Raw genomic sequence first — 25,643 nt, 5'->3', positions numbered from 1 at the left:
AGTTCCAGGAAAGGCTCCAAAGCTACACAAAGAAACCCTGTCTCAAAAAAAAAAAAAAAAAAAAAAAAAAGAAGCTGGGCAGTGGTGGCGCATGCCTTTAATCCCAGCACTCCGGAGGCAGAGCCAGGCGGATCTCTGTGAGTTCGAGGCCAGCCTGGGCTACCAAGTGAGTTCCAGGAGAGGCGCAAAGCTACACAGAGAAACCCTGTCTCGAAAAACCAAAAAAAAAAAAAAAAAAAAGAAAAGAAAAGAAAAGAAAGAAAATTAATGAACAATCTCATGAGAAATTACATAGTTCAAATTCATATTATTTTTCATAATTGAATAAAGAACAGTTTATTTGATAGTGTTATACTTTGACTATCAGTATACATTTAACTTATTAAAAAAGAAGACTATTAGGATTTTTTCTTCCCTCATACAATACATCTCAACTGCAGCCTCCCCTCTCTCCACTCCTCCCAGTTCCTCCCCTAGATCTACTGCTCCTCAGTTTCCCTTCAGAACTCCCAGGGATATCAACTGAACATGGCATAACAAGATGCAATAAGAGTAGGCATGCACCTTCATATCAAAGCTGGACAAGGCAACCCAGTAGGAGGAAAAGGGTCCCAACGGCAAAGAAAAGAGTCAGAGTCACACCACCCTCCACCCTACCAACTCACCTCTTGCTCCCACTGCTAGGAGTCCTACAAGAACAAAGCTGACAACCTAATATGGTTCAGTGGTAGAATCCTCTCACTCTTATGTTCTATGTGATAATGAACATTAACAATTTGGTGTGTTTCTTTCCATACTTATCCTATGCACTCTATCTCTCTCCCTCTCTCCTTCTCTCTCTCTCTCTCTCTCTCTCTCTCTCTCTCTCTCTGTCCTCTCTCTCTCTGTCTGTCTGTCTCTGTCTCTCTCTCTGTCTCTCTCTCTCTCTCTGTCTCTCTCTCTCTCTCTCTCTCTCTCTCGCTCACACACACACACACACACACACACACACACATACATAAACACACACACTCACATACACAGACACACATGTGCACACTTACAAAAATGTGTTTTACATATTGCTTTGTGACTGGTTTTTAAACTAAATTTTTCATAAGTAACTATCTAGGTATAGAACCTTATATACTTCTTTACATCAGTTGAGCTTCAACCAGAAAGGCATAACCAGGATTACTTTTAAGAGCTTTATTACAAGGAATTGGCTTATGTGATTCCAAAGGCTGGACAAGTGATTCCTACATCTGAAGGGCAGGTGGTCAGGCATGGAAGGTCATGAGTAGAGACAAAGGTGTCAGGTATAAGAAGTTAGTAAGAGAGAAGATCACATGAAATATGGGACTCTATAGTAGGAAGCTCTGTTCCACAGGTAAAAATTCTTTCACTGAATATCTCAGTCTTCTTTTATAAGCCTTCTAACAGATTCAGTCAGGTCCATTCATATTATCTAGGATACTGTTCTTTATATATCTCTGATTAGGGGGTTTTTATTGCACCTGGAAAATTCCTCGTGACAATCCCTATATTTGCAAGGAAATCACTCCAGTCAAATTGCTACATCAGTAATGGCACCACATGTCTCTCTTTAACGACTGTATAATACTCCCTATGGAGATGGATCAATCATTCCCTTTTTCATAGACATTCAGAGTGTGTTTCCAAATATTTAATTCTTTTTTAAAACTTATTATTATTTTTATTTTTGTGTGATAGTGTTTTGTGTACATGTATATCTGTGCACCACATACATATCTGGAGCCAGCATAGGCCAGAAGAAGGCATAAATTCCCCAGAAACTGTCAGTAAAAACAATTATGAGCCACCATGTAGATGCTGGAATCCAAACCCAGGACCGCTTCGAGAGCAGCTAGTGATCTTTGTGAACCATCTCTCTTGAACCATCTCTCCAAACCCTGATTTCTAGCTTTTCCCCATGAAACATAGTGCTGTAAAACATATCTACATGTATATTTCATTATACACTGTAGTTTTTATTCCTGCAGGTACACACTCTAAAGGGGAATGAGTGAGTATGAGGATGCACAAACATAATATGTGTTTACACATTATGTATCAGAAAAGTTATAAAGTCTACCCCGCAATAAGATTTTGTACTTATGTCTCTATATCTACACCAGTACTGCATAATTTTAATTTGTTACTTCAGTTACTAAAGTTCAACTTTACTTACCCATATAATTGCCACTTGTTGCCAATTTTTTTTTGTGAAATTAACACTGAATACTCTTTACTTGTTCTTATTTTTATTTAATTTAAAATAAAATCCTAAACGTTGTCAATCACAAATAGATTTGCAATTGCTTATAGTGTGTGAGTTACTAGTAATGAATGAAAAAAGAACTTCCAATTTTAGACTATTTTTAAAGAAGGGATAGAAGAAGAAACAAATGTATACATGTAAGCTATATATATATGTTTGTGTTTTTATATTTCATGGTGCTTTTTTATAGAAACATACCTACAATATCATATACACCAACTTTTACATATTATGTTCTCAAAAATGGATTAAATCTGTAGGCTTGGTGTTAGTTCAGTAGTAGAATACTTGTCTAGCATACATCAGACCCTGAGCTCTATCCCTATTCCTACAGGAAGGGAAACGAAGCAGAGAAGGATAAAAAGAAAATATAAATTTGTATGTACTTCATATTGAAAATAGTAAAGCCTTGTCAGTTCTCAGTTTCACATAGTTTCCTCGATTTACAATTTGTCTTTCCAGTTTGTTCATGGTGCTTAATTCTGCCAAAAAAATAATTACTTTAATATTAAATAAACTCCCAAGTTTATTCTGCTTAAGCAGATCCACACTACCAACACCTAACAGTTTCTGAAATTTTAAAAAATATTTAGAAACAAAATTCATCTGCAATTATTTTTTTAATACAGTTCAAGGTTTTAGTCCTGTTTTATATTCTCTCAGGTGAATAGCCAATTGTATCAGCAGTAATTTACTAATCAATGGTTTATTTCTCACAAATTTCCAGTTTTGTAGACTGTAACTGTCCATACATACTTAGGTTTGTTTTAGAATTTCTATTCTTTTTTCACTATACTAGTTGTGAAGACTATACTAATTGTTTTTCATCACTGTTTCTTAGCAATTCTTAGATGCTTATTCTTTGATATGAATATCAAATTACTTTATTCTAAATGCAAACAAGATACATTTAGATTCCGATTGGCATTGTATAAAACTTGTTAATAATTGAAAACTTAGCATTTTTATTATTTCCTCATTCAAAGAGAATGCTCTTTTCTCTTTTAACCCAAGTCTTATTCTTACCTGCTTCAAGAACATGATATAATGTCCTTCACATTATACAATTTTCTCCTTTATGCATTGATTTTGATAATCTGTACTTTGCTAAGATGTCGTTCATAATATTCATAATATGTTCTGTAATTGTGGTTATCTCTCCTTTTCATTCCAGATAGTGAATATTTCTTATTTTGTAACATTTTATTTACTCAGATACATTTTTATGAGGTACAGAGTAATAATTTGATATATATTTACAATGCTTAGTAATCTAATTAGGGCAAAGGACATTTCTATCTCTTCAGTCACTTTTATGTATTGAAGAACTGATACTATTCTAGTCATTTTAAAATGTATTGCAGTGTTTTAATTTGTAGTTTTTCTACCATTCTAATAACAACTACAAATAATTCTTGCATTCTCTTTTGGTACCTGTATTTGAACTGCTTTCTGGTTCTGCCTCCCTACATTGGTCATTTTAAAAATAATGCTTATTAGCAAGCATTAGTTTTTGAAAGAACTTTCTAGGTTTATTAATATATGTATAATTTGTTTTTAAGAATTAATTTTAGATTTTTACCTATTTGATAATATATATATATATATATATATATATATATATATATATATATATATATTCATTGTGTATGATATTGTGTTATGGAATGACATTTAAAGACTGGGTTGTATACTGATCATACCAATCTTGTAACCTTTTTCTTCCCCCCTTTCCCCTGCCCCCTTTTGTTAGTCCACTGTGCATTGATACTTGCTGTTTTTGTTTTGTTTTGTTTTGTTTTGTTAAGATTCTGGGTTTGCTTATTTCTTGTTTTCGTGTTTTTTCATAGCACAAGTGTTTGGGTTGGTCTCAATTTTTTAAATGAAAATATTATTTTTTCAGTAAACTTTCTTTGAGTCAAACCCTGCATTTTATAAGTTTCTATATAAAATGTCCAGGTTTGAGGGAGAAGTGTTTATAATTTGATTTTACCTATGGATTCTGTGTTTTTTCAGACTGCTATTACTGACAATGTTTTATATGAACTTTCTTTTGCTGTGCTGGAGTTGGAACTCAGGGTGTCTCCTACTTGGTTAGCAAGTGTTTCTAAAGCTGAGCTGTATACTAGCCCACAGATAAGAATTCCAGTGATAATGTTATAACCAAGCTGCTACTTCCTCCTTCGAGTATGAAAGATTATTTTCTTTATTATTTACATTTAGGAATTTCAGTCATTAATCAACATCTTCATACCTGTGTGTATATCCTAACCCTGCCTAGGTCTTAGAAGACCTTTTACTGTTTCAGCAAGTATGTGTTCTTTCACTCAGTAAAGTTTTCTGTTGTTTGTTACTTCTATTTAATTATTTTCCTCTTTCTGAAACTTTTATTTTCCAAATATACATTTTCTATTCTAATTCTCTTATCTTTTAAGTCACTATTTCCTTTTCTTTATATTTTTGTTTTATATAAAGTGGTTCTTCCACTTTAGATAATACTTAATTTAAATATTCTCTATATTTTTTTCCTCTTAACTTTTTAAAATAATTTTTGGTGCTATATTCTGTAACTTGCATCTTTATAGCCAAGTCTTGGTTTTAATTAATTACATTTTAATTTAGTTGCATATAATGTTTGTATATATTTACTAAATACAACAATTCATGTAATCATTGAAGGTCATCAACTCAAGGTAATTAGTATATTTTTCACCTTAGAATTTTGTTACTAGAATAATTATGTTGAAAATTCTATCTTTTAACTATTTGATATATACAGTGCATTATTAACTATATTCACCATACTGTGCCATAGAACACAAGAATCTATTCCTCCCATCTAACTGTATCATTGAACCTATTGAATGGCCTCTCTACAGTCTCGCTACTTCCTCTTCTCCCCAATTTTTATTCTGCTCTCCACATATATGATATTAACGTTTTAAGCTATGAGATTATACAGTGTTTGTCTTTCTACATCTGGCTTATCTTAACATAATGTCTTTCAAATCTCACTATTTTATAAGAATTTCAGATTTTTTACAGCTAAATAGTATCTTTTTATTTTCTTTAATATTGTGGATTTTGTGAATAGTGTTTCGATAAACCTGGAAATGCAAGTATCTTCTTGACATGCAAAAAACACCTGTATAGAAAAAGAAATAATCAGTACAACCATGGGATGTACTACAAGATGGGAGAAAATTCTTGCTAACATATAGTCTGACAAGACATATGTTACATGACTGTTGTCCCGGTAGGGAAGTTGGCAGTATATACCTCATTCCTCCTAAGATCCTAATGACAAACTAAAGTTCAATTCCATCAAACTTTTACAATGAATAATCAGTGAGTTTACTAGGCTTCATAGATGGATCCCCTTCCTCTAGTCTTCCCCAATTTATATACTGTAGCACCTCTTAGAAACCCCAAGGGCACACGCAATCAAGAGTAGAATTACATAGACCCACGTAGTCAGATTTTTCTTTGGGCCACCAGCTCACAAATAATGACTTGGATACTTATTATTAATTATGAAAGCTTGGCCTTAGCTTAGGCTTGTTCCTAACTAGTTCTTACAACTTAAATTAACCTATATCTATTAATCTACAGTCTATTTCATAGCTCAGTTACCTTTACTCTGTACTTTCCATCCTGCTTCCTCTGCTTCTGGCTGTTGACCCTGCCTTTCTTCCTCCCAGTGCTCTCTCTCTGCTGGGAAGTCCTGCCTATCTCTCCTGCCTAGCTATTGGCCATTCAGCCTTTTATTACACCAATCACAGCAATACATCTTGACAGTGTACAAATATCCCACAACATTTCCCCCCTTTTTTTTTCTAAATAAAATTACGTGCAGTAAGAACAATTATCAGATAAGAATTAAATTTATAATATCCAGTCCATTTGTATTTGGCAAATTTGGAGAAATTACATTATTATGTATCATATCTTGATGAGTCTAAAGTTTTATACCTAAAACATTTTCTATTATAACTTGCATTACCATTCTAAAAATACCTTTTTAGACTTTAGCACATTTTTAGATAAACTATTTAAGTTTTTATGTCTCTCAATCTTATTTTACATCATTATGCAAGTTTCTTTTCTGAATTTAGTAACAAGGAAAACTATAACTATCTAGTCTTTCAATCCCCATGAGAGACCCAAGAAGTATAAAATATTACTTAATTAAACAAGAAGTGCAGAACAAACAACTTGCAAAACTATAGGAAATTACAGAAACAAACATCAATAAAGACAAGTAGCCCAAGTGATCCAGCCTCTCAGAATGCCTCTGTTGCAGGTTCCTCAAAATTCTTCATCCAAAACACCTTCAACGCTGCTAGCTGAGATGATCCAGCTTCACAGACTATCCAATCAAGACTTCAGATAAGCTCTACACTTTCCAATCACACAGAGACTAAACAAAAAACAATACAACCAGCTCTCCCAGGACTTGAGCATTATCCCAATTTTCTCAGGGTGCCCTAAAGATGCCATTGCCCCCAGACAACAGGAAGCAGTCTAGAGGACACAACACCCACATTCCCAAGAGGTGGAGTGGGTGGTTTTTGGTTATTCAGTACATTATGGATGATTGTCATTGCTTAGCAGGAGTTGGTTACAACTTGTTATTGGTCATGGTCAGGAAAAAAGCTGAACAAAAGAGATAAGATTCAGGGATCTCTTTCTGAAGGGAAAAGGGGGGCATATAGTATAGAAATTACGGGATAAAAGGGTGGATTGTTGAGTCTACTTTTGAACAACTACTAGTCTCAAATATTTTACATTGGTATGGATTTTTATAGATACAAATTTAAGGTTATTTTTGTTATACTGTATAGATATTTTTATTATTGTTTAAGGTACTGTACCTATGCAGCTCACTGAAACATGTAATGTAAAGTTTTAGTCCTTGAGTGCTATTTAGAATAATAAAAAAATACAGGTTAATAGTTATCTATAACAATCAATAATATTTTATCCTTCTTGGGTCTCTCAGGTAAATTGAAAGCCTAGATAGTTATAGTTTTCTTGTCACCTGCATGTATGTATGTGTACATGCATATTAATTTTTTAACATAATTTATTGATTCTTTGGGAAATTCACACCACGCTCCCCAATCCTATTCATTTCCCAGTCCTTCCACATCTGCTCTTCACCCATGTAGTGCCTCCCCCAATTATTTTTGAAATAACAAAAATAAGATAAAACATTAATAAAATACAGATAGGAATATTAATTTTAAAACAAACAAAACAATCAAACCACAAACAGACAAACCCCTTTGCTCATCCTTCTTTCCTACCTCTCCATTGCCTCCTCATTTATCTTAGTAACATTGGGAGCTGCAGTGGTACACCCTTTTGTCCAAACAGCTTTACTTGCAAGTGTTCCATATGTAATGTGCTGTTGGTCACGTTCAAGGCCTCTGGCTTCTGGTACACCATCAATACTGGATGCTCACCAAATCTCCTCTCAGACATCCTGCTGTTGCCCTGAATCATGGAGATCCTACAGCTATGATTCTGCAGGACCAGTTCCTTCACACACTTCAGCAGGCACAGATGGGGTAGAAGTTGGGGAATGCCAACTCAAAGCCCTGAATGTGTGCCTGGGTAGTAGCTGAGCTGGTCTGTCCAGGCTGCTGGGACCACCCCACCTCAGGCAATGGGTAAGGCCAGCTTTCCCAAGTGGGAGGACAGCTCTCCTATTAGGAGTGGGGCCAGCTCTCCCCTTCTGAGGTCATGGCGGCATCCTCCAACCCAGGGCCAGTGAGGGGTGGGGCCAGCCCTGAAAGGCCCTTGCACCTCAACACATGGTTCAACAAATGGTTCACATGGGTCCCTGTGTCAACATGGGCAACATACTAATATTTTTATTTCTAAACTAGCATATAATGTGTTTGGTTTCACTATGGCATTTTCAAACGTAATTTGTTTTTGTTAATCCTTTTCTCCCAGTCTTCTTACCCACCCTCTAGTCTCCCTTGTTCTCTTCTACACCCAGTAGTCTCTTTCCAGCTTTTGTGTAACATATATTCTATTACTTCTTCCCTTCCTCAAAACTTCATTTTTCCCTTTTCGTGGTTCCTTCTCCAATTTCATGACTTATGCCTACACACTCACGTTAAAATCTAGGCTCCACATACAAGAGAGACCCCTGAATACTTGTCTTTCTATATCTGGGTTACCTGATTTAATATAATTCTCTACTATCACATATTTTCTGCAAGTTTTATAGTTTTGTTTTACTTAATGAAAGTCCATTGTGAATATATAACATATATTCATTATGTACTCATCAGTTGATGGGCAGCTAGGCTGTTTCAATTTCCTGGATATTATGACTAGAGCAGCTCTCAGATGAGCATGTATCTCTGTAGTAGGATATAGAGTCCTTTGGGAATTGGGCCTAGGAATTTCAGTCTTATGGTAATTCTATTTTTAATGTTTTGAGAAGCCTCCATATTGATTTCTATACCATTTTATGTTCCTGCCAGCAGTGATTAAGACTTCATCTTTCCCAACATCTTTGCCATCATTTTGTTTCAGGTTTTTTGATATATTTGTCTGATAGCTTTGAAAGGAAAGATATGTTCATTTTTACAGTGCATACAGGTATCTGTTTTTCAAAGCGAAGTTCAATTTTCTTTTCTCTTGTAGGCTTTGAGATTTCTGAAAACCAGAAGAGGCAGGCTGCAATGACTGTGAGAAAAGCCTCTAAACAGAAAGGTACATTTGCCTTTGCTCCTTCAGACCTACTCACTGTATGTATGAGACTAGGAAACCAGGCTATGTGTTTTCACATTCCTTGGCTCCTTTCCATACTGAGGTTCACTTGGAATAGTTTCCAGCTACCCAGGTATTCTTGACAACAGGTAACAAATGCTCTTGTGTTTTAATTCTCGGGAGTAAATGGTGTGGGGTAGTCATATCCATGTTATTGGCTGCATAAACAAAACAAAATAAAAACCATTGTCTTTGTTTTTACTTCAAAAGCACAAAAACTTTATGAGTAACTTAGAGAGAGGCAGGCAATAGTGCATGTATATAATTGATTTAATAAATATAAATATATAGGGATATGCTCTCGGCTTTCTTTCAGTTGTCTAGAAATGCTTTCCTAATCAGTAGCCCCAAACCAAAGTGAAGAGCCTCAAATTGAAAGAAGATGGTCTTTCTCTGAGGCATACACTGAAAATATCTTTGAAAATTTAAAATACAAACAGAATCAACTTAAATATGAGATCGTTTTTCTTTTCTTTTTCATGAACCAGAACAAAACTAAAGTGCTCAGTTGAGCAAAAAGAAGGAGCTACCTTCCACTTACTAGAGTGTCTACTTAGTATCAAATTTAATTTCTTTCATTTCATCTTTATAGTAACCCAAAGAAAATGGCACTATTAGCCCCTGTTCCAGGTTAAGAAACTGAAAACATTCAAGGTAAAGTGATTTTTTTAACCTAAGTCGTCTTGATTCTGAGACCACTGCTCTCTCCTCTTCATCTCAGGGTCCTGATGATGATGATGATGATATCTCTTGTTTGAAAGAAGAGCTCATTTTACTGTCTCATCTCAATTACTGGCAGCTATTTTTATTACTGGCAGTATTTTCACTGTCCCCAGGATTGGATAATCATAATGAGACATCATTTTCCCCAGCCCTTTCCTTCTGCTGTCATTAGCTCTCATTAGCTCTGAATGAATTCTAGAAATGATGGAGGGAAAACTGATAAAATCGGTCTAATGCAAGTTTCATTATAAAAGTAATCATCTTGTGTCGCCCTCTCCCATGGTATTTGTACACCACGGGATATTATCAACCATCTATTTTTCTGAGGGAAGGGTTATCTGGCTGATAGAGAGACTTTTTCACTTTCCTTTTTTTTTACTTTCTTCTGTCTTGTTTTCAGAATTTATATATAACTTCTTGGGGTTAAATACTAATTACTGATACATCATTGCAATTGAGTTTATCAAGACAAAAGATGTCAGAATCATAAACACAACCTCCATCTTCATAGGCTTTAGGGCCAGGTAGATATCAGATTAATAATCTAGAATAACTAAAACAATCTTGAAAACTAAGAACAAAATGGAAGTAATTAATTTATCTATTTTCAATACTTACTATATAGATACATTAACTGACGCATTAGAGATAGTTTAATGGAAAAGAATTCCGAAATAGACCTACACACATGTATGTGGCTTATTTTCGACAAAGACAGAACAGCAGTTCAGCAAAAAGTAAAAAAGTGCAACCTTTTCAACAAATAGTGTTGAACTAGATTTCCATACACAAAATAGAACTTTGATATAGGCCCACACCTTATATAATAATTAGGTAGAAATTCACTGTGAAATTAAATATCAAGCTATAGAGCCCTAAGAAAAAGTGTAAAAAGTCTTTAGGATCTAAAGTAAAACAAGGGAGTTCGTAGATTTGACACCAAAAGCTTGAAACAGAAAATGGAAAATAGAAGTTGATAAAGCAGGCCTTCCTCCCTGACATCCCTGTATTATTTTTTGTTAGTATCTAATACCATTATGTTTCTGGCACTTGCCACCTTTTAAAAAATGGCTCCAGAACATAACTCTTCCTATGAATGTGCCAATGGCTGATGATTGATTAATATTATGACTACTGTCAGAGTAGTTGGATTCCTTGAATCCCCCACTAATGTGAACTTTGGTGTGGTGGTTGCAACCCCCCCCCCACACTGAAACTGCCCTTTTAAAGCTAGATTCCATTTTTCCTTTATTTCTATGAATCATGTCTACTGATGATGAATTTCCTTTCTGCTTTAACTACTAATGTCAATTTTCTATTAAATACAGGTTTGTCATTGTCAACTCAAAGCAAAACACTAAATCACTTGTGCCTTAAGCATTATGGAAAGTCCTGAAGTCAGTAGTTCTTAACTAGGTTATTTTGACACTTTCAAGGAGTATTGGAGAGGAAGAGAACTAAAGTCTAGAAATAAAAGGAGTTTGTTAGGTTCTTCAGAGGAACAATCCTTAAATCAGGGATTATGGGCTCCTAGAAAGAACCCCTTAATCAAGAGGTCAACAAATATGAGTTCTAGTTCTTGCTTTGTTGCTAGATGAGCATGAGACCTTAGGTACAATATTTCTGTCTGGTCCTTGATTGTCATGTCTGTCAAACAAGTGATAGAAACACTCCAAATTTTTTGGTGATACCCAATGAGATGGTGAAGGATGTGGTGTTATAGAAATATAGATACTATTGCAAATATGACAGGGAAAGAAATAATTTGCAGTACTGGCTGATGATCTATTACCCAAAATGCTTGGTACCCAAAGTACCTTAGATTATAGAGCTGTTTGAATTTTGGAATGTTTGCATAGACTTTTTTGAACAGCTTTAATATAGAAATCTTAGAAGGTCCAAAATATGAAAGTTTCTGCTTGCTAGTAAGTTTTGGATTTCAGAGTATTTCAGTCTTGGGGGTTAGGGATATTCAATATGTTACCAGGTTACTCTCAAAACTAGAGTACTATGAGAGATCATTGGTTAATTTGAGAGCCCACTTGGTACTAAATTTATATTTTTTTTCCTTTTGATCTCCTTATTTGCTCTAGGTGTCAACTCTGCCCGCTCAGTTCCTCCTTCCTACCCACCACCACAGGACCCGTTAAACCAGGGCCAGTACCTGGTCCCCGATGGCATCGCTCAGTCTCAAGTCTTTGAGTTCACTGAACCGAAACGCAGCCAGTCACCATTCTGGCAAAACTTCAGTAGGTTAACCCCCTTCAAAAAATAATACCTATAGGAAGGCAGATAATTTTAAAATAAATAAAATTATATTTATAGATGGACCTTTTTTTCGGAGAAGCACTGTTGAAAATTTATATATATATATATATGTGTGTGTGCGCGTGCGTGTGTGTGTGTGTATGTGTGTGTGTGTGCGTGTGTGTGTGTGTGGTGCACATACACACACACACATATAGACCTTTAAGTATACACGTGTGTGTGTGTGGGCATGTGTGCACATATGCATGCACATGCATGCACACATACATACATATACACACACAGAGAAGGACCAAAACCATTTTCTGTTGTTTTGGGAAATTGAAATCTGTAGTTGGTAAGAAGTACCACTGACTTCCAAACATGTGATCACTTCTTAAAATGTTTAGTTCTTAACCTTGCTCCCTTCCCCCTTTCTTTCAGAAACTGAATTTCTCTTTGTTCTTTTTCCTGTTAAGATAACCTATTCACTCCTCTGGTTCACTGACCTGTCATTACTACCATAGACTATTTGCATTGTTTTATTTCCCTTTCCTGATGATACTGATGCTGATAACTTTTGCATTTACTTTATGTGGTGGGTTTGGAATTTCATTTCTCTCTCTGTCACTTTCCACTAAGAAGGGGAGGACTCCCATCTCCTGTCCCTCATGCAACCATATGCAAATGTTCCTGTAGCCCTGCGGTTATACCAACAGCCTTTTCCCAGCATCCTGTGTCCACAGTTGTACCAGTCTAGACATGCTCTGTTGTGCCCTGTGACTTATCTGCTTGGTATTTCTATTGCTTTCACTGTTTTAGGTATTGTGGAAGGATATAAAACCAAACAGAAACAAAGGAATATAAGAATGTAATGAGGGTAGAGAAGGCTTCTGTTGGGGGGATATTTTTTACTTAGATGATTTTCTTCTAGCATTGAGGATTCCCATGTAACAGCACTGCTCTCATTGAAGGTTTTTGTGTAAGGGTTGGTCTCTTTTTCAAGCCCCCTCTATTATGAGTCTCCTTTTCAGCCTGTCTCTTCCCTGGTGAAAGATTTAACTAAACTGGAAGCAAAGAAATTGAGACTCTGCCTCCTGGGGAAGAGACTTATCTCCACCCCCACAGCCCATATCTAATAGGTAGGTGTCAGGTAGGGCTCTCTTTATAGCAGTCATTTCAGTGTTCTGGTCAGCCCTGCTTCTGTTTTCAGATTCTTAAGGCATCACTGTTAGAAGCTTATGGAGGGGTTCAAGACAAAACCTGAAAAGAGTCCAGAATTGACAATACAGGGAAAGATGGGGCTATCAGGGAAAGAGACAGGCTTGATCCAAGATAATACACCTGTAGTTACTACCACTGAAATTATGAGAAACATTCCCAATTGTTAGCACATTGCATGGATAATCTTCTCTGTCTCCTTCCTTGCCCATACTCTCTCTTCCTGGTAGAGGATTGTGAGTATTGGCATAATTACAGCCATTCTGGCACTTGAAGTAGGCCTTCTTTCTGACATACTCCCACCCCAGGACAACTGAGGTTAGTGATAGAGAAGCCTAGAGCTACTTTTACCTCTGGGAAAAGAAGATCTGAGGCAGAACACTGAAGTTAATGCTTGGCAGGTTTTCCATTTGACCAGAACCTTCCCAACAAAAATCAGAATCCCCATGAGTACAGAAGTACTTATTTCTCCTTGTTATATAGCCCTTTATGTGGATAGACCCTAGGTAGTGAGGATAATGGCATATAAAGAAGTGGGAAAACCCACCCTATCCAGAATCTGAAGATTGAGTCTGTCCTGGACCTCACAGGAATAGACGTCATCATGAAGGGACCTAAGCTTACCAAGCAGCAGCCATAGCTATATGAGGTCTTCAATAAAGCTGAGTTGGATACTTTGTGCTTCCTGACCTAAACTAAGCCCTACCCAGCTCAAGAATCATTTCCCTATAGAAAACAAATTACAAGTTGTTGAAGCTTCTATTTAAGTCAGACTTTTTATAGTTATCAAAGCTAGCTAGCAGAAGACCAGGGCTCGGGACTGGCTATCACTGCTCAGCACATGTCAGAGTTACTTATGCCCTTATGGCAAGAGATCTGGTATCTAGCACTTAGACTACAATGTTCTCCCTTGGCAAACTGAAATATGTTTCACTTCCTATGCAGGCCTCCCTTAGTGTACCTTCTTTTCCTACTTTCTACCCAGCCACACTTGGCCTTGGCAACTTTCTCCAAGGATTATGGGCACACCATGAGGGTTGCTTTGAAATGTTGCTAGATCTTAAGTATCTTTTGGCCAGACCCTGTCGTACTCTTCCCCTTTCTAACTCTAACATTCAAGGCTATAGGATCAGAGGTATCACCTCTCATCACCCTGTTTCTCCATCCAATCCACTGGCCTTACAATATGTAGTAATTTGTGAAGGCACTACTAATTCTGCTCTCCTTTGATTGGAATGTCCCACCCTACCCCAACATCTACGGCTCAAAGTAGATCAGTGGCCAGTAGTCCAAAGGGAAACCCATAAATTACCTGGACTCAGTATATAAACCTGTTGTATTCCCACAGCCATGTTATCCCTCCAAATTCTATAATTCTCCTGTTTCTGCATGGCCCTGTACTGCCCTTCCCTCAACACAATAAGGCCTGAATTTTCTTCCCAAAAGGGCTTTGCCAGTTTCTTCTATGAGTTCTACTGTAGGGAGGTCCTAAAACAGAAATACAATTTTTCTCTCCTTCTCTCATCCTCTTTCTATGTGTATATCTTTAATTGATCTATTAAGGAGAGCAACAAGAGAGTTCTAACAATTCTAGTATGAAGCCAAATAGTGATATTTTAGTGCTTTGGGGGTGGGGCGGGCTGGGTGACGAGATGGGCAACAGTGATTTTGACTACCCCTGCTGCTCTGCATTTGCCAGTTTATTCTTTTGTTTCTATTATCTGACTGTTTGACCCTGTCAAACAAGTGTCAAAATTGTGTATTTGGAAATGTTTAATAACAACAAAAAAGATGTTGTAATGACATAAAGCCTTATGAAAATATTTATGGAGTTCAATAAAAGAAGTAAAAAGACTTTCAGGCACAGTTGTTGTGCAATTTGTGTGTGGGTCTGTGTGTGTGTGTGTGTGTGTGTGTGTGTGTGTGTGTGTGTGTGGTGTGTATGTGTGTCTGTCTGTCTAATTGCAAAATAAAGGCAGTTCGTGTGGTGTGAGACTACTTGCTCCAATTATCTTGAGTCTGCTATTTCATTTCCCGAGCATTCCATGGGCTATTGGGAGACATTTTTCTATCACTTCTGGAAGAGCAGAAGACAATAACGCAGTTTGAGCCTGTAGCCATGAGCACTTAAAATGTTTTTATGGCTAGGACTGTCTTTCATTTTACCTGGTACTTTGCTAAAACCTAATGGCCCATTCCTAACATTGCTCATTTTCCTTGTAGCTGTAGTTCTAATATCCACCCTGGGTATTTGAGACAGCTACAACATTGCATTTTTAATGTAGTCAAGGCCGTAACACTTGGGATATCCCACTCCAGGTTCCTTATTAAAACTTGTGAACTTGTCTCCTTAAACGTAGACTTTCTTTAATTGTCCTTGTGTGAGTACAGTGATCTCCTTTATTATGTGTTGCCTTTATTATTTATTGTCTATATGTACATATACTTTGCTTCCTACTAGGCCCGCACATAACATGTCATGTTGCCTGTCAGAGGTCCACATGAGTAAGAATGTCTTATAGCCTTGCTCCAGAGTGATAGAACCCTTGCGTTAGTAGTATTCTTATTTACTGAAAGACTCCAGAAAGTTCTTCAAAATATCTCAAACATGAACTCTGACCATGCAGGCCTTAAAAGTGCCCTCCTACACTGAAGCATTTTAAAAAGTGATAATTCAAGCCCTCCTTACCTTTTCTAACTTTTGCTTTTGTCCATATCTTAGATCTTCTCATTTATCCCATTCTACTGTCAACATCCTATCTTTTTTACCTGAGTTCTGTCAACTCTCTCCATCCAAATCACCAAGATTTTGCCATTCTTTTTATAGATTACCAATTCCCAGCTTCCCCAGATTCCAGGATTAAATTGTAATTACTTCTTTCTGAGTAAGTGGGCAACATCTGGTTTCAGTCTTCCTAGACTACCTCTTATGAGCTTTAGACATGGGAAGACAAGTGACAAGGAGTTTATTAGCTGGATTTGACAGGGGAAGACAGAGGTTAAAAGTGACTGGCTAGGACTACCTACCCTCTTGAGTTTTCCACGCCTAACCTCTCTCTCCACCTCCACTGAATGTGATTTAAGAGTTCTTTTGTCTTAAGTTTTTGGTGGTGCAAGGGAAGGCAAGAATGTGGAATAAACTGATACCAACAAGTATATGAGTATTTTTTGTGCAGTCATTAGTAGATCCATCTCTTAAATTTTTTAATCACAGCCTCATTATCAAACAAAACCAACTGCAGTTCCAGATCATTTTGTCTCTAGAACCAAGAACAAGTGGGCAGAGAACCAAGGTCTCCAATGTGGACTTTGCTTCACTCACTGTTCCAGTTACTTAAACCACCACTTTGCTTCCTAGTCCACTGGCTTTTGGACCATTAGGGATTTCCTTATTCATATTCACCTATTCCCCCTGGTTCCCAGAAACATCTTTCTGACAAGGCTGTGGTACTTTTGAAGTAGATCTTCCTTGTTAGGATACTACTTGCAAATCCCAAGACTACAAAATGAGAGTATCCTATATTGTGCCCCTCAAAGCCCTATCAACTGCAGAATAATATTTCTTCCTGGACTGAATTTATTTATAACACAGTTGATCAGACTTAAGAAGCAAACAGTTCTGGTTGAGTATCATATTTATCTTTTAGTTGTGACCTTCTCCAGTGGACTATTACTGTCATATAGATAATGGTGTCTCATGTAGTTATGAGAAAGCAGGAAGAGGAATTGGCATAGAGAGGTCCTTGTAGTCTTCAGATGCTACAGTCACTTTTACTCTACTCCAAAAATTAAGAGGCCTCCAACAATGTGTCATTTAAGGTAAGTTCCTGTGCCAGGCCACATCTCTCCACAATAGCTATGGACCTCTCCAATCCTGTCAGAAAGCCATACTACACTCAATCCACATATCCTAAGTAGGCATTCTGGGGCAGGGGTTGGTAAGTTGCAATAAGGACATTAAAATGATGTTAAAGTAACTAAATATCTCAATCCCACAAATTACTTGGGGCTTAATGTTGATGTATAAGAATGGACTAGGACTTGGTGAATGAGAGTTTTAAGGTATTCATAAAGCAAAGTAATTAACCGTGAAGAAAATCTCTTTGTCCATTAGAATCAGTTTGGTTGTACTGTAGTAACTGATAATCACAAATATGTCAGTGGCATAACATACAGGAGTTTATTTCTTGTTCATGCAAATTCTGCCATAGGTTCAGATGATTTCGCAGGGCAACTCTGAGCTATTTCCACTTCATTATATCTCCATCTCAACACGTGCTTTTATCATTTCCACAGCAAGAGATAACCCAAGAGTATTTCTCAGCTCACTAACAAATTCTGTACTTTTGCTTTCCAGTCATAGAGAAAAGGGAAGAAATGACTTACTGGGCAAAGGTGGCTCCCAAACCAAGAGGGCTCCTGGGCCATGGTACTGGAAATAGACTTGATGAAATAGGCAGATAGCTGTGGGTTAGAGGAAGGGCAGGGATATGGAAGACACTTGGTACATATTTCTCATGACTATTAATATTTAGTTCTCTTGTCTCTGCTGCCTTGAAGTTGTATGAGTCATGTGATCATTTTTGTCCCTTTTCTCTATAACTCCTGTATGTTATGCCACTGACATATTTGTGATTATCAGTTACTACAGTACAACCAAACTATTTCTTCTCTTTCCCATTCTGCATTGCCCCCTGCTTGTGGCCATCTCCACACCCACAGACCTAGGTCCAGAAACCTGCTTTGTTCAAGAGCCAACTTTGACTGATGAGACACTCCTTCACACTTCCATCTTTCCCTCTGCTTCCTGCCATCTCTGCACCCACAAACCAGGCTTCAGACTTGTGCTTTGGGGGCCTTCTTTAACTGATACAACTAAGCAGCTCATCCATCAGCTTCACCTGGCATAGCACAGGTCATGCGGTTCCTGCACTAGCCCAGTCTAAGAAAAGACAGATTAGCACATCAAACACACACCAAAGGAAGGAGTCCACATACCCAAGTCAACTCTCAAAAGCAAAACCAATATGAATGGCTAAGAAAGCATGTCTATCATCAAACGTATTAGTCCTGTGGAAGTATCATGTACTAAGTACTACCTAGATAAGCACCCTGGACACAGAATTTTAATGAACACTTACAATCTTTATCAAAGAGTTCAAGGAATTAAAGAAAAATAAAATCAAACATCCACAGAACTCCAAAAGAATGACAATAGACACTTGAGTGATGGCCAAGAGAATAGAAATACACAGCTGTGTGAATTGATGAAGACAACTAGGGATTTGAAACTGAATTCAATAAAGAGATAGAAACATTGATGAGAACAGAAGCTGAAATGCAGATGAAATTGGAAAACTTCTAAGCCTGAAGATGGCCTCACACCCAGGAATATATGGGCAGCACAAATTTTACGTTGATGACTCATTGAAATAAAAAAGGAGGACACAAAAGTTGGATGTGAGAAGTTAGGGGAAGGAGTGGGGGTTAGATGTTATCAAAATTCATTACATACATGTATTAAATTGTCAAAGGATGAACAAAAATACTATTTTTAAAAGGCTTCAATGTGGGGGGGGATTTTACTGTACCTTCATGCATGACCCTTCTCTCACAATGTGGGTTACGATATAGTACAATTGAAATGAGAATCATGCATAATTGCTACTCTTTTGTTACTACATAATGTGTAAGATGTGTCTTCTTAAACTTCATTTTAAATGACACAGGGTTTTATGCCTCTTGATAGGCAAATGCCATTAAGGTAAAGGTCAAAAGCTTTTGTGGAAATCACAACTTCATTTTCAAAACCTAGAATATCCTCTGACAATTAATCTGTGGGTGTAGTGCATACCTTGTGTCAAGTGCAGGTTGTTCTGGGCACTCAGCATGTGAATGTTTACAAAGAAGTGTCCACATGCCCCTGCCTTGGAAATGTCTTTCCTTGTTCCACTGAACTGATGCTAGAACATCAATTTAAGGTTTTTTTCAGTCTAGATGAAAGAAATTTAATTCATGGCTCCTACAAGTCATTAAAGTGTTGTCTCTGCAAGTCATCAGGAACAGCTCCTGTACCCATGCCTGTAACTTCCAGGTACCTGTGCCCTGCTCCAAACTCAGGCTCCCCTTCGCTCCCCAGCCCTACACTGGAGTTTCCTGGTTCTCTTGTGCATTTCCTAACATCTTCCCCTCTGAGTCTAAAAGGTTTGTTATCTTTCCTTTGTTTACACGGAATTCTTTTTCTCTGCCTCACTATCTTCTCCCCCTAAGACTCTAGAGGCAAATTGCCTGGGTTCCAATCCTAGGCCCATCACATATTTCCTAATTAATGGCACACATATTCCGAGTCTCAATTTCCTCATCAGTCCTATGTGAGTAAGAACTATCTACTTCACATCACTGGTTTTCAGGAGTACATTTTTAGTTAAACATGAAAAGCACTTTTACAAGGATAGTCACAGGACCATTATTCACAGTTGTTCTAAGGTGAAAGACCAACGTCTCTTAACTAGTGAAGAAATAAGTAAAATAGGAAATGATACAACATGCTATTTGTCTTAGTTAGGGTTTCTCTTGCTGTGAAGAGAGATCATGACCACAGCAACTCTTATAAAGGAAAACTTTTAATTGGGTAACTTACAGGTCAGAGGTTCAGTCCATTATCATCATGGTGGGAAATGGCAGCATGCAGGCAGGCATGGTGCTGGAGAAGGAGCTAAGAGTTTTAAATCTTGTACAGGCAACAGGAATTCGTCTGTCTCACTGGGAGTAGATTGAGTATAGGAGACCTCAAAAGCCCACCCCTACAGTGACACGTTTCCTCCAACAAGCCCCTGCCTACTCCAACAAAGCCACAACTCCTAATAGTGCCACTCCTTTTGGGGGACATTTTCTTTCAAACCACCACATTCCACTCCCTAGCCCCCAAAGGCTTGAAGCCGTATCATAATGCAAAAATGCATTCAGTCCAACTTTAAAAGTTCCCGTAGTCTATAACAGACTCAAACTTGTTTCAAAGTATAAAGATCAAAGTCTCTTCTGAGATTCATGCAGTCTCTTAACTGTAATCACCTATAAAAATCAAAAAAGCAGATCACATACTTCCAACATATAATTGCATAGAATATACATTACCATTCCAAAACGTAGGGAAGGGGGCATAGTGAGGAAATACTGGAACAAGACAAGATTGAAAACCAGTTAGGCAAACTCTAAACTCTGCATTTCCATGTCTAACATGAAAATGCTCTTCAGATCTCCAACTCCTTTTAGCTTTATTGACTACAACATACTTCTTTCTCCTGGGCTGGTTCCACTCTGTGTTAGCAGCTCTCCTCAGCAGGTATCCCATGACTCTGACATCCCCCAACATCTTGCGGTCTCCAAGGCAATCCAGGCTTCAACTTCACAGCTTCATGCAATGGCCTCTCTGGGCCTCCATGCAGGGACACCCCTGCCACTTGTCTGACTTCAGCAGCTTTCCTTAGTCACACTGGGAGATTCCATAACCCATTTCTTCTATCCTTGACTCTAAAGCCAGAACCATGTAGCTGAAGCTGCCAAGTTCTGCTGCTTACTGGGGTTGGAACATGGCCCCCTGATTCAATTACATCTTCCACAGCTTTCTGTTTTTGATGCCTTCCCTCACTGCCTAAGCTTGCCTGTTTGGGAGCTGGACCTGTCTGTAGACAAGGTTGGTCTCAAACTCTGAGATCTGCCAGCCTCTGTCTTCTAAATGCTGGGATTAAAGGCGTGCACCACCACACCTGACTCTAAATGTTTCTTTAATTCCTTTTCACAAGTTGGAAGCTTAGCTGGGTGGGATCTTGACCTGAGATCACCAATCTCTTTATTCCATTTTTAAATCTGTTTATCTCCTTGAACATAGGACTTAGCTCCATTCCACTTTCTGGTGTTCCTTTTCTCCTCAAATTGTACATTTTGTACATCTCTTGTTCAGTGTCTTAGTTAGGGTTTCTATTGATTTGAAGAGACATGATGACCACAGAAACTTTTATAAAGCAACACCATCATCACAGCAACTTTTATGAAGGAAAAACATTTAATTGGGGTGGTGTACATTTTCAGAGGTTTAGTCCATTATCATTATGATGCGACATGGTGGTGACATGGTTCTGGAGAAGTAGCTGAGTGTCCTACATCTTGATTTTTCAGGCAACAGGAAGTGGACTGAGACACTGGGTGGTATCTTGAGAATATACAAGAACTCAAAGCCCATCTCCAGAGTAATATATTTCTTCCAACAAGGCCACAACTACTCCAACAAAGCCACACTTCCTAATAGTGCCACTCCCTTTGGGGGCCATTTTCTCAGCTTGTTCCTTTTCATTATAAATCTTTGTAAGAGTGACCACTAATAACCACATGACAGAGTCAATGCTAGGCTGTTTTAAGATTTCCTCTGCCAATAGAATTAATCCAAAACTCTTCACTTTAGCCTCAGGCAGACTCTTTAGACAAGGGTAAAAAGCAGCCACATTCTTCACCAAAACATCACAAGAACTATCTCTAGGCAACATACTAAAATTCTTCACATCTGAAACATCTTGAGCCAGCCCCGCACCATTCAAATCATTCCTAACACCACTGTTTTTCATGGTCCTACTAGTATGGCCCATTAAGCAGCACTTAAAGCATTCCACTGCATTCCTAACCCAAAGTACCAAAGTCCATATTCCTCCAAACAAACACATAGTCAGGCCTATCACAATACCCCAGTCCCTGGTACCAACTTCTGTTTTAGTTAGGATTCTTATTGCTGTGAAGAAATACCATGACCATGGCAACTTGTATAAAGGAAAACATTGAATTGAGTGGCTTACAGTTCAGAGGTTCAATCCATTATCATCATTGTGGGACATGGCATGCAGGCAGACATGGTGCTGGAGATGAAGCTGAGCTTTCTATATCTGGATCCACAGGCAACAAAAAGGTCTTTCTCACTGGGAGTAACTTAAGCATAGGAGTCCAATAAGGCCACACCTACTGCAACAAAGCCACACCTAGTAGTGCTACTCCCTTTGGGGGCCATTTTCTTTCAGACTACCACACTACTCATCTCCAAAAAGGAATGAAGTACTGATGCATAATATAACCTTGAGTGAACCTTGAAAATATACTATATGAAAGAAGTCAAGGCCAACAAGATTTTGTGTAGCTAGTCTTTCTCTGTCCTACTAGCCAGCTCCCTAATCATGACCTGGAGACTTATGAAATCTTGGCTGATAGCTTAGGCTTGTTTATAACTAGCTCTTATAACTTAATTTAACTTAAATTAACCCATATATTTTATTTTACTTTCTGCCTCATGGCTATATTACCTCATCTCTATATTTCCCATCCTGCTTGCTCAGAGTTTCGTGGTGTCTCCACCTTCTTCCCAGTGTTCTCTCTGCCCCAAAATTTCTGCCTAGCTATTGGCTGTTTAACTTTTTATTAAACCAATCACAGTGACATATCTTCATAGTGTACAAAATGATTGTTCCACAACAATTTTGTATGATTTATTCATGTAATATGTCCCCAATAGGAAAATCCATAGACAATAAATTAGTGGTTTTTCTCGGACACTAGCCAACAACTCTTTGTAATCTTCTATGTCAACTGGGGTCCTTGGCCATAGCCTATTTGGTTTAACCACTGGAAAAGTATAGGTGTGAATGCTGTGCAAGTTTGGGTTTCCATACAGTTTCTTTTTAGAAGGATGAAAATTATCTAAAATCAATTGTGATGATAGATTGCTTAACTCTGTGATATTCTAAAAACAAACAAACTAACAAAAAACCCACTGAATTCTATAATTTAAAGGCAAGTGATGTAAATCGGTTTTGTTTCTTTTTGAAGAAAAAAATCATAACATACGAATTTTTTCTACATATAATCTTGAGGGATGCCTCAACAAAGCTTTTCAGTTTTGTCGCAAAGAGAAATTTCCATGTAATGGCCCGTACTTGCCCTAACATACTTATATAGGAAATTTTTTCTCAGATGAATGGCAGGCTTTCCTTTCACTGCTGTACCCAGGCTTTTAGCCACATACTCTTGGTAATCTTCCACATCTGCTGGGATCTGTGGCACTACAATCTTTGGTTTGTCCACTGGATAATTATGGGGGTGAATGAAAGGCTGTGCAAGTTCTTTTTTTATTCAGAAAACAAATAGAGAGATATACTATGTTTTGTACATGTTTTATCTTTACATTAAGTCAGTTAATGAAACACCCTGGCATCCACAAAGTGACTCAGTGTGCTTGCCACCAAGCCTGTCAACCTGAGTTAAATACCCAGGCTCCACATGGTAGACAGAGAGAACCAACTTACACAAGCTGTTCTCTGACCTCCACATACAGTCCATGGCATGGATGTTCTTGAATGAATGAATGAATGAATTTTTTTAGCTTTCCAGCACCTTATGATATTCTTTAAGCTATAGGGTATATGGCAAGTCATATAAGAAACACTCTGGAGCCTGTCGAACTGATATAGAGACCAAGTTAAGTTTTCTGCAGTCTTCAGCCTCCTTCCATTCTGGTAGGTGAAGCCCTGTGGCTGCTTGCCAGGCACTGCCACCTCCTCCTGGCCTCTCTCTTTGCTTTTGGGATTCACTAGATCCTAGCTTGCTCTCCTCCAAGGACTTTCCAGCTTGCCCACATGGAACAGAGTCCCGGCTAAACTATCTTCACACTTCTTCCTGGCCTCCCTATATTGAGGTCTCCCAAGCCCAGCAGCTGTGTTCCAGAAACTGACACCTCCCAGATCCTCTACATCCCTTTGAGACTCACCAGATCCCAGCCTGTACCTCAACAGGACCTCTCCAGGCACCACCAGTGACCTGAAGATCCAGAGCCATGCCAGCTACCTAAATGGATCCTCCAGTTGTCCCAAGGCAAGTCCACACTTTCAGAACTGTGATTCAAGCTCCTGGCAAAGGTCACTCAAGCCACCAAGACAATATTTGACAAACAGAAGAACTGGGATAGACTTTGGTTCCAAATACCAGATAAACAGAGAAAATCAATACTCAACCTTTCTATGAATTAGCTCCCCCCAGAACATTATAAACATGGAAAAAAAATTTGGCATGAGCATAAAAGACAGATTCAAACAACAAACTAATTCAGATGCACCAATCTCAATATAGAAATAAAAATAACACATACACACTTGAGATAAGGAATTTAGAGGAATAGTCAACAACTCGAAGGAGACAGAGATAAAGTAATGAATGAAACAAGGGAATTAATCCAAGATGTGAAAATTGAGTTCAAATTGATGAAAAAAACCTCAAATGCAAATGAGTCTAGAAATGAAAAACTCAATAAGCCAAAAAAAAAAAAAAAGCAAAATAGATATTGTCAAAACAGTCAGGGATGGAAGACAAAGTAGAGAAATTGGAACACTTAACACCTCTCATGGGCATAAGAGAAGAATACCATAGTGAGGGCATAGAAAATATCTTTATTAAAATCATAAAAAGTAAATTCCCAAACCCAGAGAAAGAAATGACCATCCAGGTACATGAGGCTTATGAAATAGACAAGACCAGAAATTAAATTCTCCACAAGATATTATATTTAAAAGATTAAAAACCCAGTATTATTTTTTAAAGCCAAAAGAGGGAAAAGTCAAGCCACTTATAAAGGTAGACTGATTAGAATAACATCCAATTATTTGACAGAAACCTTTAAAGGTAGAAAGATCTTGTTTTGGTTAGGATTTCTGTTGCTGTGACGAAACACTGTGACCAAAAAGCAAGTTGGGGAGGAAAGGGTTTATTAGGCTTACACTTCAGCATTGCTGTTCATCACTGAAGAAAGTCAGGACAGGAACTCAAAGAGGGCAGGATCCCAGATACAGGAGCTGATACAGAGGCCATGGAAGGGAGCTGCTTACTCGTTTGCTGCCCATGGCTTTTTCAGTCTGCCTTCTTATAGAACCCAGGACTAACAGCCTAGGGATGGCACCACCCACCATGGGCTGGACCTTTCCCCATTGATCACTAAATGAGAAAATGCCTTATAGCTGGATCTCATGGAGGCATTTCCCCAGGTGAGGCTCTGTAGATGAATTTCTAAGCAGTCTTATTAAATAAGAAACACAGAGCCAAATACAGGGGTGCCATCAGAGCAATAGCCGCCAACTAACCTTAGCTCGCCACATTGCAGTAGCTTCCCAAGAGAGCCTCTTCCTGTCTAACCTGCACCTTTATTACCTTCCTGTTCTGCCTTCTCATTGGCTCTAAGCCCAGACACATCACTTACTCATCACTGCCTGTCTATACAGACCTCCGGGTCTCTATGGTTGGTACTGGGATTAGAGGTGTGTGTCACCACGCTTGGCTGTGTCCTTGAATACACAGA

General features: G+C 38.0%; 1 protein-coding gene across 2 annotated transcripts in view; it reads left to right on the top strand.

Annotated features, from left to right (window-relative positions):
* Arhgef9 (Cdc42 guanine nucleotide exchange factor 9) overlaps positions 1-14,165 on the top strand; it is a 97,212-nt gene extending 83,047 nt beyond the window's left edge. The window contains exons 8-10 of one of the 2 annotated variants that reach the window (XM_059250136.1): positions 8,948-9,016; positions 9,666-9,727; positions 11,890-12,000. In XM_059250136.1, coding sequence (XP_059106119.1) covers positions 8,948-9,016; positions 9,666-9,691 — 95 coding nt within the window. In that variant the 3' untranslated portion in view covers positions 9,692-9,727; positions 11,890-12,000. Of the gene's footprint in view, positions 1-8,947; positions 9,017-9,665; positions 9,728-11,889 lie in introns of both variants that reach the window. The other variant, XM_059250135.1, reaches the window with a different exon arrangement.
* Positions 14,166-25,643: the final 11,478 nt, after the last annotated feature.

The sequence above is a fragment of the Peromyscus eremicus genome, chromosome X, assembly GCF_949786415.1.
Source record: "Peromyscus eremicus chromosome X, PerEre_H2_v1, whole genome shotgun sequence".
NCBI classification, from domain to species: Eukaryota; Metazoa; Chordata; class Mammalia; order Rodentia; family Cricetidae; genus Peromyscus; species Peromyscus eremicus.
The sequence above is the reverse complement of the archived record's forward strand: the minus strand, read 5'-3'. Positions and strand labels throughout refer to the sequence as shown.